Source organism: Cornus florida, unplaced genomic scaffold (assembly GCF_030987335.1).
Source record: "Cornus florida cultivar Cherokee Brave unplaced genomic scaffold, ASM3098733v1 CherokeeBrave_3.0.0_Hap2_Chr04, whole genome shotgun sequence".
Taxonomy (NCBI): Eukaryota; Viridiplantae; Streptophyta; class Magnoliopsida; order Cornales; family Cornaceae; genus Cornus; species Cornus florida.
This window is the reverse complement of record NW_026775574.1, coordinates 14,909,537-14,923,256: the sequence shown is the minus strand read 5'-3', so window position 1 is coordinate 14,923,256 and position 13,720 is coordinate 14,909,537. Positions and strand designations below refer to the sequence as shown.

General features: G+C 34.7%; 1 protein-coding gene across 2 annotated transcripts; it reads right to left on the bottom strand.

Annotated features, from left to right (window-relative positions):
- Positions 1 to 2,140: 2,140 nt before the first annotated feature.
- Positions 2,141 to 5,226, bottom strand: LOC132302822 (spore wall protein 2-like). 2 transcript variants are annotated; one of them, XM_059799788.1, is made up of 5 exons: positions 4,920 to 5,226; positions 4,430 to 4,681; positions 3,775 to 3,837; positions 3,536 to 3,581; positions 2,141 to 2,800 (listed from the first exon to the last, which is right to left on the bottom strand). In XM_059799788.1, the coding sequence occupies exons 2-5, from the start codon at positions 4,470 to 4,472 to the stop codon at positions 2,359 to 2,361; spliced, it is 594 nt and encodes a 197-aa protein (XP_059655771.1). In that variant the 5' UTR covers positions 4,473 to 4,681; positions 4,920 to 5,226; the 3' UTR covers positions 2,141 to 2,358. The 2 variants fall into 2 exon arrangements, with proteins under 2 accessions (XP_059655771.1, XP_059655772.1); XM_059799789.1 differs by lacking the exon at positions 3,775 to 3,837.
- Positions 5,227 to 13,720: the final 8,494 nt, after the last annotated feature.

The window sequence follows — 13,720 nt, the reverse complement described above, 5'->3', positions numbered from 1 at the left end:
CGTGCGGGCTCAAACCCAGAGCAGACAATATCATACCATGTGGTGGAGTGGGTCGTTACAATATCACCTAACTACTGAGAGGAAAATAGTAAGAAAATAGAATCATATATATATACATATGCGTATGGTGTTTCTTTGGCGGTTCAGTTTAATTTATTGATGAAAATTCCAAGAAATTTCAATCTAAAACCCAAGCGGAGTCATCAATGCATGTCTTTGAATTTCTTCAATTCGTCATCACAGCTTAGGACATATCCTTTGGATTGCTTCATCTGACGAAGAACACGGCGTCGACGCCAATTTTGAGTCTTCCGACCACCAAGTTTATTAACCAAATCCAAATTTGTTCAAATCCTAATTTGCTCTCTTCATTGATTGAATTCACAAACCCTAATTTTTCATGGAACAATCAAGAGAATGAGATACCCTAATTTTCTTTTTGTTTCCCCTTTCACCTTTTCACTAACTACAATTTCTTCCACCTCAAGACACAACAATCCATCAGAACAACAAATCACACTTGTTCTCAATAGATCGACGTCATTGATGGGTTGATGGTGTGCGTTCGATGGAGATTTGGTGGTGGAGATCGTAATGGTGTAATTGTTAGTTGTTGGTTATGATGGTGGTGACTACAGGCGATTGTGGGGTGAGGTGGTTGTGGTGGTGGTAGTTATGGGATGGGGATGGTATTGCCGTTGCAACACCACCACCACGGCTACCAGTTGCAATACGGCAACACCACCACCACGGCTACCAGTTGCAATACCATCCCCATCCCATAACTACCACCACCCATAACTACCAGTTGATTTTGACCAAAGGGTATTTAAGTCATTTTACATGGTATAAGAGGTCTAGAATTAACTCTTGGGAGTGTGAGTGAAAGACGGAACAAACGTTTACAACATGAGTCATAGTAATTTTCGAAAGTTATTTTAAGGTGATATTTGGTCAAACTTGAGGGGATGTCAGTGAAATTAATTAATAAATCTTTGGAACTAATAACCTGGTCCCTTTTATTTATTTATTTTTACAAGTTTGAAAACTTTTCTATCCAATTACTGAAAAATGTAACAAAAATGAAAAAAAAAAAAAAAAAAAAAAAAAAAAAGTAATATAAATAATATGTTTCAGACTCTAGGTCAGGGAGTCAGAATAAAAAGCAACCTACTAAAAATTAAACTTGGCTGATTTAAATTTTAATTCGTTCTGTATTTCAAGAAAGCAAGTCCAATTATTAGACAATTTTAAAGAACCAATTAAGTGAACTCTTATTTATAAGGAATTAAAGCAAGAATGATAAAGATGGCATAGCATTTTCTTCTTGTGGGAGTTTGAAAAGTCTTATCTCCATTACTTAAAAATGTAATAAAAATGACAAAAGTAATATAATACGTTTCGTAAGTCTAGGTCTAGTAGTCAAAATAAACTGACTTGAAGTCTAAGTTGAGTAGAACAATCTCAGTTTTCTTAAACTATGTCTTTTTTGCAGTCCAAATAATGGCGGTTGGGTGTTTGGTTTCCCCTCTTTTAATTTGTAACTTCAATTCCCGTTTCAAAATATACATGTGAACATCTCTGCTATATTATGGAACTACACTTTATAAATTGAATGCTCTGTTTAATAAAGATGCTATATTATGTAACTACATCTCTGCATTCAATTTATAAAATGTAGTTACATAATATAGCAGAGATGTTCACATATATTTTTTGAAACGGGGATTGAAGTTACAAATTATATATATATATATATATATATACTAGTATATTGTTTAAGAAACTCAATTTTATAATTGAATTAGAGGGGAAAAAATTATAGCTGAAAGTGTCATTTTCTGTTTGACCCTGCCTTTCATTAATACAGTGCCATACTAGACAATCATGTACAGCAGATGCATCTTCCACCATGACCCTAAATTCTGGTCCATAGCAACAATGACGTGCATCTATATGCACACATAGGTTGATGACAATAAATTTAAGCTAACAAAATATGGCAGTAAAGTCACTAAAAATGGCTAACCTGAGTAGTGACTACAATATGCCAAACGCACACAATAATGTCAAGATCATTTGATGATTGCTGATATGCAAAACGATGACTACAATATGCACAGTGACCAAACGCACACAGTAATGTCAACACCATTTGATGACTGCTTAGTTAAACCAGGCACAAAAATGAATGACTTCAGTTGCATACTGACCAAAAGCACACATTAATGTCAAGATCATTTGATGATTGCTTAGTTAAACTAGGCAGAATAAGGACTACAATCTGCACAGTGACCAACACAGTAATATAACATCATTCAAACATACAGTACTGTTGTGAAGCTCAATATCTGTATGTTAGTCATGAACCCCTTCACCAACAGCAGAGTCCCCTCTAGCTTCCTCTCCAGCCTCGTCATCCCCCGACACAACCTTAACCCCTTGACCATCAGCAGAGTCCCCTCTAGCTTCCTCTCCAGCCTCGTCATCCCCCGACCCAACCTCAACCCCTTGACCATCAGCAGAGTCCTCTCTAGCTTCCTCTCCAGTCTCACCATCCCCCGACCCTCCCTCAACCCCTTCACCATCAGCAGAGTCCCCTCTAGCTTCCTCTCCAGGCTCACCATCCCCCGACTCTTCCTCATCGCCTCCCTTGAATATTTTTACGATGGCCTGTGCTTGCTTGCGTATCTCCTCCACTTCAGACAATGACAGAGCTTGGAGGGACTGACTGATGCGGGCTCTCTCTTTTTCAAGTACTTCCCTAGCCCGGTCACTGTACATCATATAGAGCCCTAATCTTGCAGGTATTAAAGCAGTAAAAGGTCCAGTTAGCCACAAAATTCGGTGTTGCCAAAACTGAATCTAATCGTTTTGAAAGTGAAAGGGAATCCTGAATATGTCCGCTCCTGCTGTGAGGGTAACTACAACATACACAGAATGGGCACAACAGTACCTATTGAGGAAAATGCAAGTGTTATAGTTCTTTTCTTCTTCTTTTTTTCAATATTCATCAAAATGCCCAAGGTCTTGATTTATTTTTCTATATTTATCTCTGAAGAATGACATCATAGTTCAAAATAAATTGATTTTTTTTTTTCTAATTCAAGTGTAGATGGGGGAACTTAAGGAATTGGTGTGGGAACTCACTGAAGAACTGCTTCTTGTTTTGCACAAAATCTTGGAAAATTAAAAAGATTCAATAAAGAAAGGAATCTAAATTATGATGATATAAACTAGGGAAAAAAAAAAAGATGATTTAGAAATGAGAGGGAGGGAGAGAGTGTACGTAAGGGTGTAGAAACTCAGATTTTGTGCTTCAATGATTCAAGAAAAATCTTCATTCTCTACGAAGATATGCTTTGTTTAACCAAAATCTTGAAAAACATGTATAGATATTCATCAATATTAAGGAAAAATGAAAAAAGATTCAATAAAGAAAGGAATCTAAATTCTGATGATATAAACTAGGGTTAAAAAAAAAATGATAGAGAAATGAGAGGGAGAGAGAGGGTGTAAGGGTGTAGAAATTCACCGAATAACTGCTGAGATTTTGTGCTTCCGGGGAGGGTTTCTGTGCGCTGATTCAATGAAATTTACAGAAATGAGATGGAGCTGAGGAAGAAAAAATGCAGAAATACACTACTGTTAGACCAAAATTTTGAAAAACAATGTATAGAAATTCATCAATATTAAGGAATTTTGAACAAAAAAAAAAGATGATATAGAAATGAGAGGGAGGGAGAGAGTGTGTGTAAGGGTGTAGAAACTCACCGAATAAGTGCTTCACTTCAGAGATTTTGTGCTTCCCGGTAGGGTTTCTGTGCCCTGATTCAACTGCAAATGGAAAAGAACTCACCTCAAAGAAACAAACTCAGTTGTTAGTTTAGAGAGAGAGAGAGAGAGAGAGAGAGAGAGCACACGTGTGCGCGTCTTATATGGGATGTAAGCTGGGCCGGAGCTTCGCGCGGACCAGCCCAATAATGGGTGGTCCATCGAATTGGGCAAATATGCTCCTAATCCGGAAAAGGGATGGGTTGGGCTTGTCTCAATATTACTTGGGCCAATCCCTGCCCGGCCCGGACCCTATATCTCATTTAATATATATAATAAAAACTCCTATTTGCAGATATCCTGCTAAAATAAAATAAAAAATGTAAAATTTGAAGGAAAAAAAAATTGTAAAATTAACTAATTCAAAATTAGAAGGAAAAAAAAATTGTAAAATTAACTAATTCAAAATTAGAAGGAAAAAAAAATTGTAAAATTAACTAATTCAAAATTATACTCCTATATATATTCTATTGTACAGCACATATATATATATATATATACACACACACACACACACGAACCGATCTTTATACCGTAAATTCAACCAAAAAAATAAATAAAAATTAAGAACGGAGTGAAATAATAAGAAATATACCTGTGATCTGTGTCGGCACTGAAAAATTTTCTCCGGTGGGCATGATTAAAGAGCGTGCCAACAGACTAGAGGCTAGGGTTCGGCATGATGGAAGAGACAACAGGGCTTGGTGGAATGGAATTTTCCGACCGGCCGTAGACCTCCACTGCGACCACCGGATTGACAGCTGCAGGCCTGCGAAGCTTGAGGTACACAGACGCCATAGAGAGAGAGGAGCTCATCTCACTTCCTCTCCTCTGGTTTGCTAATTAACTAATTCAAAATTAGAAGGAAAAAAAAATTGTAAAATTAACTAATTCAAAATTAGAAGGAAAAAAAAATTGTAAAATTAACTAATTCAAAATTATACTCCTATATATATTCTATTGTACAGCACATATATATATATATATATACACACACACACACACACGAACCGATCTTTATACCGTAAATTCAACCAAAAAAATAAATAAAAATTAAGAACGGAGTGAAATAATAAGAAATATACCTGTGATCTGTGTCGGCACTGAAAAATTTTCTCCGGTGGGCATGATTAAAGAGCGTGCCAACAGACTAGAGGCTAGGGTTCGGCATGATGGAAGAGACAACAGGGCTTGGTGGAATGGAATTTTCCGACCGGCCGTAGACCTCCACTGCGACCACCGGATTGACAGCTGCAGGCCTGCGAAGCTTGAGGTACACAGACGCCATAGAGAGAGAGGAGCTCATCTCACTTCCTCTCCTCTGGTTTGCTGCAGACGCAACTGAGTCTGGGGTCTTCCTGCCCCTTTTGTTGCTTTGATTTTAGAGTTAGTTTCACTTTTGGTCAAATATCATCGCTATTATTCAGACCTCAAATTACTTTTCTGACATCGTTAAAAATATACAAAATAATAATTTTACCCCAAAATTTTTAATACTTTTTATTCCAAAATATCAAAAAAAATTAAAAGGACTAAAATGCCCTCATTAATTAATAACAAACATAACCTTAGGGCCCGTTTGGCATGCGTTTTACTTTACGCGTTTTGTTTTTGACTAAAACAGAAATAGCGTTTTTACTATTGGGGTGTTTTGGCAAAAATCGGAAACACGTTTGGGAACGATCTTTTACTGTAGAAATGTCGGAAACAAAAACATGCAAAACATGTTTGGTAAGTCATGCGTTTCAAGAATTTTAAAAACAAAACATGTTTGGTAGTTTCAACTGTTGTAAACAAAATAAAACAGAAACAAAACACATGTTTGGTTATCATTGTTTTTAATTTATTTTTATAAATTTTAAATTTATTTATAAATTTATTTCTATATAAATAGTATATATATTTTTAATAAATATATTAAAATTTGAACACACAAACACACACACACACAACATGTTATCTTGATCTGAAACTACACTTTAAGTTATTTGAAATTTCCTGGTATAGTTTGTTCCTTTGATAATGATTGTCCATAGGTTTGTATTTCATTCATTTTGCTCATTTTTCGCATTAGCGAAAGAAGAAAAAAAAAATACTACACAGCTCTGATAATAATTTTCGACTCTTATAAGTCTGCATTGGTGGGAATTTAACTCCAAAATACAGATTATTGCCTTCTCTTTTGTAAAAAAATGTAAACCCCTACAAAATTATATATATATTAATTTTTGTAATAACCTATTTACAAGTTATTTGTAATAACCTACTTCAATTTTATTATCATTATACATGTATAGTCCAACTCAATATTAGAAATAAATAATCTCTAGTCACATTTTACTATACTACACGAGAGTCAACATTTGTAAAAAAATTTGCAATAACCTATTTACAAGTTCTTTATAATAAACTGCTTCAATTTTATAATGATTATACCTGTATAGACCAACTCAACATTAAAAATAAATAATCTCTAGTCACATTTTACAATACTACATGAGAGTCAATATTTGTAAAAAAAATTTGCAATAACCTATTTACAAGTTCTTTGCAATAACCTGCTTCAATTTTATTATCCTGACACCTGTATAGTCCAACACAACATTAAAATAAAAACAAACTCAATTGAAAGCATAATTGAAATAGAGTGTATAACATTTACAAGTCCTTAAATATTCAACCAACAAATTAAACAAATTTAAGTTGTACATAAAATGTTTGGAACAAAGCATTAACAATACATAGTTGTCACTAAAAATTGATAAGAAGTTCATAAAGTGGATGACAATGGCAACGACACATCATCTTCATAACAGCACATGTGGCCTTCAAGAGAGCATCAACACACTTCATATCTGCAATAATAACATTTAAGTTGAATTATATATCTGTAAAAAAGATTTATATTACATATATATATTGCAAGCTCACAATAGCAACAAATATATTACATATAAAAGAAAAAATATACCATCACTTTCAGAAGGATCAAGAGTGCTGAAGAGAATTCCAAATTTGATCAGCAATAGTATTACGCAACTGATTCATTTCTCAAAGCTGAGCCAAAGGCACATGCTCAACAATCTCATCATCTTCACCATCACTTTGAGGATGATCATTACCATCAAATATGTCATCAGGCTGATGCTGATCTTACATATGCAGTACACATTGTTACTACACTTCACTGGGCTGCAGTTCTCCAAGTTTTGCGTTATCTTCGGGGTACTTTAAATCAGAGTTTGTTGTTTTCCTCCACTTTTGCTTTGGAACTTCGAGCTTTTTCTGATTTTGACTGGGCCGGATTTCCAACCGATCGTAAGTCCGCTACTGGCTTTTGTATTTTTCTACGTGACTCTCTTATATCCTGGAAAAGCAAGAAGCAGACAGTTGTTGCTCGCTCCTTGCTGAGTATCATGCCATGGCAGCAAAGATAGTTTGGCTTCGATGGTTGCTTGGTGATATGGGTGTTACTCTTTCTGTTCCTATTCCTATGTATTGTGAAAACAAGATTGCAATTCAGATTGCACACAACTGTCTTTCATGAGCGCATGAAGCATGTGGAGATTGCTTGTCATTTTGTGCGCCAACACCTTCAACTTGGCACTATTTCTCTGCCCTTTGTTTCTTTTACTATGCAGTTGGCTGACTTCTTCACAAAGTCCCACACTATCATGTGTTTTCGTTTTCTTCTAGGCAAACTCGCAATGCTTCTCTCTGTTACATCGTGAGTTTAAGGGGGTTAAAGTACGATTTATTTTATTATTTGAGGTTACTATTGTCTTTTCCTTAGTTTATTAGTTTAGGGCTTATTATATATTGTTATGTAATGTATCCTTCTGTAAACTGAATACATGATTTGCGTTATTGTGCACCTCTTGTTCCTCCTCTTTACTCTGCAAAGCAAACCAAATAATTGTAATTCTAATGCCTATGTATCATATCCAAATTTTGGACCATTTCAAGCCAGTTCCATGTACCCTAAGATTTGGGATTTAGAGAGGTCCAACACCAGGACAAACAGTCGCACCCTCAGCACCGACACAATAGGACATGATATGAGTATAGGATATGTCCAACACACGTATTCAAATCGAACATGCAAAAACGTCTTCCCTAATTTTGGGATAGATGGAATCCTCCATTTTTCACCATATTCTATTTAACTTGAATACGATGAAGTATAATTTTAAATGATAAACTGCATCATATATTAAGCTATTATATAGCAAATTATGTATTTAAATATACAAGATGTGTCCATGTAATGTATCCAAATTTTGGACCCATTTCAAGGCAGCTCCATATATCCTAAGATTTGGGATTTAGGGAGGTCCAACACATGGACACACACTTGCACGGGTACATATATCCAAGTCCATGTAACATAGAAAAATTCTTATATATTAGGCTACCTAAGGCTTGGAGAATCATTATTAAATCAGTTTTCTGGTTCAGTTTTTAAGATTCATTTAATTCCTCTCTTTTTTTTGGCTGTTTTCTTTACTTTTCAATTTCAATCTTGTTGTAAACAATGTTTTGATCGTCCTCTCTTGGTAAGACAGATTGCATCATGCACACATTTTAAATTATACATGATGAGATAAACTTAAATTACTAAGTGAAAGGAGAAAATTACCAGTCATACTTCAGAATTCCCACAATCAAATCTTGCAACAGAGGAACATAAAGAAGCAAATACAATCATTGTTACATGTTAGAATTGTACATAATATATTATGATTGTACCCAGCTCCACCCAACAAACTAAAAGACTTGAATCCCTAGAACCAAGCAGAATTGAATAATACCAATAAAAAAGGTGATATACACAATTAAGCTTTAAAGTACATGAAAATATTAGAAAACTAATTTTGTAAAACTCTACAATTCAGGTTATTGTATACTATGAAGAAAACTTTAAAATATACAGAGTTCAAAAATCATAAGATTGTACTTTGATATTCCTGAGATTGATTTATTATTATTATTATTATTATTATTATTATTGATGAATAGAGATTGATTGTATTTATGAAAATCTCTTGAGTGAACTCAAGAAAGTCTCGAGAAGTCCTTGTTTCACCTCCTCTCATATGTAAGAAACCAATAAACAAAACAAGAATCAAATGCAAAAGCCAGTGTACTCCCACCTCTCCACATGATAAAAAAATGTAGTTTATCCAATATATTTTCAGACCAAAACCACCAAAGTGTATCAAAATACCAAGATATAACAGTGACATCAGGGAATCAAAAAATTCTGGCAACCCATTATTTTAGCAGCATATATATTCAAAATATAACCACAAGACATAAAAATCAACAGCTGTTAAGCACCCACTTTGAATTAATCCATAAAACAGCAACTAATATAGTGCTCCTACAAACAACAAAAACATAATCTTTCTTTAGTGGGTATAAACAGAAAATCATAAAAAAAAATAAAAATAATTACAGAAGGTACAAAAATTAAATTATTCTAAGAGTGCAAGTAGTCATAATGTAGTGGAATGTTAATCATTCACTAACTCAAAATAGGGAGACATGAGAGAGAGAGAGAGAGAGAAAGAGATAGAGAGAGGGGAACCTTGAAGCTTGAAGAGGTGAAGATTGGATTTAGAGGAGTCCAGAAATGAAATGGTCTTGATTTCTGTTGGAGAGAGTAAATTCAGAGCCATCATAGCCCCACTTTGAACGAATTTCTGATTCTCAAATTCAAAATGAAACGAAAAAGAAAAATTATATGTGGATAAGCAGTGACAATGATATATATATAGAGAGAGACTGAAATATGATATAGGATTATTTTGTGGTTTGGAGTAATGGGCAGTCGCAGAGCTATCTTATAGAGAGAGAAATTGTTTGTTTAGAGTATGGGTTTTAGAGAGAGAGAGTGGGCACGATGAGTGGGGCGACAAGACGAGACGAGGGTGTGGAATCAGCTCATCTCGTGGACTGCGTGCAAGCTTACAGATTTGGACTTCGTGCTTGCAGATTTGGAAACAACATCAAAGGAAACAACAAAGAAAGGGAAATAGAAGACAGTACTCACAGTATATCGCGATTCCTTTTTGTCGCCTCCCAAATCGCCTCCCAAATCGCTTCTCTAGGGTTTCAGAGGAGAGAGAAAACATCGGGCCAAAATGATGCAAATCCGTTTTAAGGCTACTTCATCCATTACAGTATTGGACCAACTTACTTCATCCGCTACAGTATTTTTTATTGGGCTACAGTACTGAAACAACCAAAAACACCATTTTGGTGTTTCACTTTTGGACCCAAATTCAGCACTGTTTAAAACAATATTTTTGTACTATTTAAAACAAAATAAGTGTCACCAAACATGTTTTTGGGCCTAAAATGAAGCCCTGCAACAAAAACACCAAAGTAAAACATATAACAAACAGGCCCTTATGGTTTTAAAGGCTTGAATAGACGATAGTGATGGTTGTGGGCTTGTAACACTGAGGTGAACAATGAACAAAGGGTTGTTGGTTGGATAAACAGTGCAAAATGCTTGGACCTCTGTCGCTGGCTTGACGCCATCCTCGCCGACGAGGTCTACAACATCGTCCGCCCAGTCCCACTTCGATGCCCAACATTATATGCCGAACATTATTTCATCTTCCACTTTCTCAACCAAAATTAGGATTTTTTTTTTTTTTTTTTTTTTTTTTTTTTTTTTTTTTTTTTTTTTTTTGAAATCCCTTTGCTTCAGTCATCTCCATATGAACTAGATTGTTACATATATATTATTTTGATATATAAATGTATGTAATTGAAATCTTTTTGTTTCAATAGGTGATTGAAATTCCTTTATTTTATATTATATCCAATTGAACTTGATTGTTATATATATATATATATATATATATATATATATATATAATTGATATATAAACATGTGTAATTGTGTATGCATTAGCGTAACATAAAGGACTCACGATTCCATCAATTGTCATATCAATTCGTATTCAATTATTGATTGTAAGCAGATGAAATTTGGTAGTTCAACATGCAGAGAACTCAATAATGGTATTTGATGATAAAATGAGCAAGACAACCAATTATTGCGAGTATTGGTAATCGCTAATAGAAGCCCGATAAAGAACAGAACCAGAGGCGACGAGAGCTACCCCTTCCCATCTCGAATTTTGGCCAACGTAATCAAATCATCTCGAACCATCATAACATCTAGCTAATTAATGATTTGTTTTCTTATATATATATATGGGCATTTTGGTCTTTTAAATGAATTTTTAGGGTTAAAGTGGATATTGACAAAGTTAAAGGGTTATAATTTCAATTTACATATAAAAATAGTCTGACACAACTTAAAAGTAACTTTTGGGGTGTGAGTGAAAAACAGACCAAAAGTTTGTACCGTGAGTTATAATTATTTTCGAAAGATATTTTAATATAATATTTGGTCAAATTTAAAGGGGTGTCACTGTAATTAACCCTTAATATTTTATCTAGCTAATTAATGATTTGTTTTATTATATATATATGTATATATATATATATATATGGGTATTTTGGTCTTTTGAATGAATTTTTAGGGTTAAAGAGGATTTTGACAAAGTCAAAGGGTTATAATGTCGTTTTACATGTAAAAGTAGTCTGACATAACTTAAAAGTAACTTTTGGAGTGTGAGTGAAAAATAGACTAAACGTTTGTACTTTAAGTGATAATTATTTTCGAAAAATATTTCAATATAATATTTGGTCAAATTTAAAGGGGTATCACTGTAATTAACCCTTGATTTTATTTTTGCTTTTGGGCCCGTAATGTTCATTTCAAGGCCTTAAAATGCTTTTGAACTTTGAAAACCCATTTAGTCAAAATTATTTTCAACTCCCTTTTTTATATCCCAAGTAATTCATTTTAATTAAAATTTTATTTATTTCAAACTAAATTAATACTAATTTAATTAGGGTGAAGTGCAAAAAAATCCCTCTACTATCAAAATAGTGCATAATAGTCCTTGTGTAGTAAAAAACCTTCCTATACTATTGATTTGGTGCAAATAGCCCCCTGAAGACTTAAAATGACAATAATACCCTCATTTCAGTGAAATAAAATAATAAAATTAAATACTATGTAAAATGACCATTTCACCCTTTATCATATACATTCGCTGTTATGTCTTGTATGGCTTTGGCAGTATTTTTTGTTTCCTTTAGCAGCTATTACTTGGGAGGATGTATATTGGAGGAGCTTCCAAATAGTTAGGTAAAAAGATCTAAAACCTTAAAAAAATGGGCAAACTATAATGACCTCCCCTGAGGTTTGACATAATTGCAACTAAACCTGAGGTTTGCCAAATTTTTGTAAAGACCTCCCCATGTCAGAATTTGGTATAAATTTACTTATTTACCCTCATTATTATATTATTAAAAATGTCAAATATTTGAGTATATCAAATGACTCTTTTACCCCCAATAATTGTTATACTTAATCAATATATATATATATATATATATATATATATATATATATATATATAAGAACATATATATACACATATATGTATATATACAAACACATACTCTGCAACGATGGTTGCCACAGAGACCAGCAAGACCCAACAAACCCCGCCGGAGACGAATCCCAATCGGAATCGGACTCAAACCATGGCGCCGGAATTTAACCGCGACCCACAAACCAGCTGGATTTTGACGCCCATTTCACCGGAAGAAAAGAAGATGACAACCGCACCAACCGTTGACGGTGCAGCAACCCACGGCCGGAGAAAAACACAATTCTAGCACCGAACCTGCAAGCGATGCAAAACAGCGACCAACAAACCATGGCCGGAGAAGAATGCTACCCGCGATGCCCGACAGACCCAATCGACTATGGCCGGAGAAAAATCCCCGAACCTGGTATTGTACCCTGTCGTCGGAATTGGATACCCAGTGTATCGTGGAAGAGAAGAATAGAAAGGTGAGGGATGCTGATTGAATTGGACACCCACCGTACCGACGGTACGAGCTTATTTTCCAGAGGTGGTGATTAGTGAAGATGCCGAAGCCGACGACGGAGACTAAGCCAAACTAGATCAGTTTCAAAATTATGGTTGTGATTAGCTTCAATATATAGATTATTGGGCAAAAGAAATTAGGGTTTGAAATTCAAAGTACTGTAAAAACAAAGTAAGAAATTGAAAAAAATAAAAAATTGATAGAGAACGATATCATAACATACAAAGCCAAACCCATAAAATAAACCACCAAAAGAATATATACAGATCAACAAAATATCATGGCCATGGCGGCAGTGAAGGGTGGAAAATGAGGTGGAGAGGAGAGAGATGGTGGTTGTGACGGTGGTGGGTGGAGAAGATGAGGTGGAGAGGAGCGAGATGGTGGCGGCAGTGGGTTGAGAGGAGCGAGAATATAGATGAATTTGTATGAATTTGTTAACATATATGCATTATGTGTGTGTGTGTGTGTGTGTGTGTGTGTGTGAATTTTGCACACAAAATACATTATTTGATTTGGGTGTTACATATAGATTTAGCAGAAATGATGGTGGCAGTGAAGTGGTGAAGGCGGGCGAGAGAGAGAGACAACGGTGAGTGGTTTAAGGGTAGTTTGGTCCATTTAACATGAATTTTATTGTCATTTGTTTACATTACAAGGGTAATAGCGTCTTTTTATGTTGTTGGTGGTTATTTTAGTAACTTCAAACTAATTTTCTAATAAAAAATATTATTTTTTGTACGAAGGGGAAGTCATTGCAAAATGGAGAAAACTTCAGTGGGCACATTGCGACAAAATGACAAACTTCAGGTTTAGTTGCAATTAATCCAAACATTAAGGGAGGTTATTGTAGTTTGCCCTAAAAAAATATGCTACCCCAATCTTGATTCCAGAT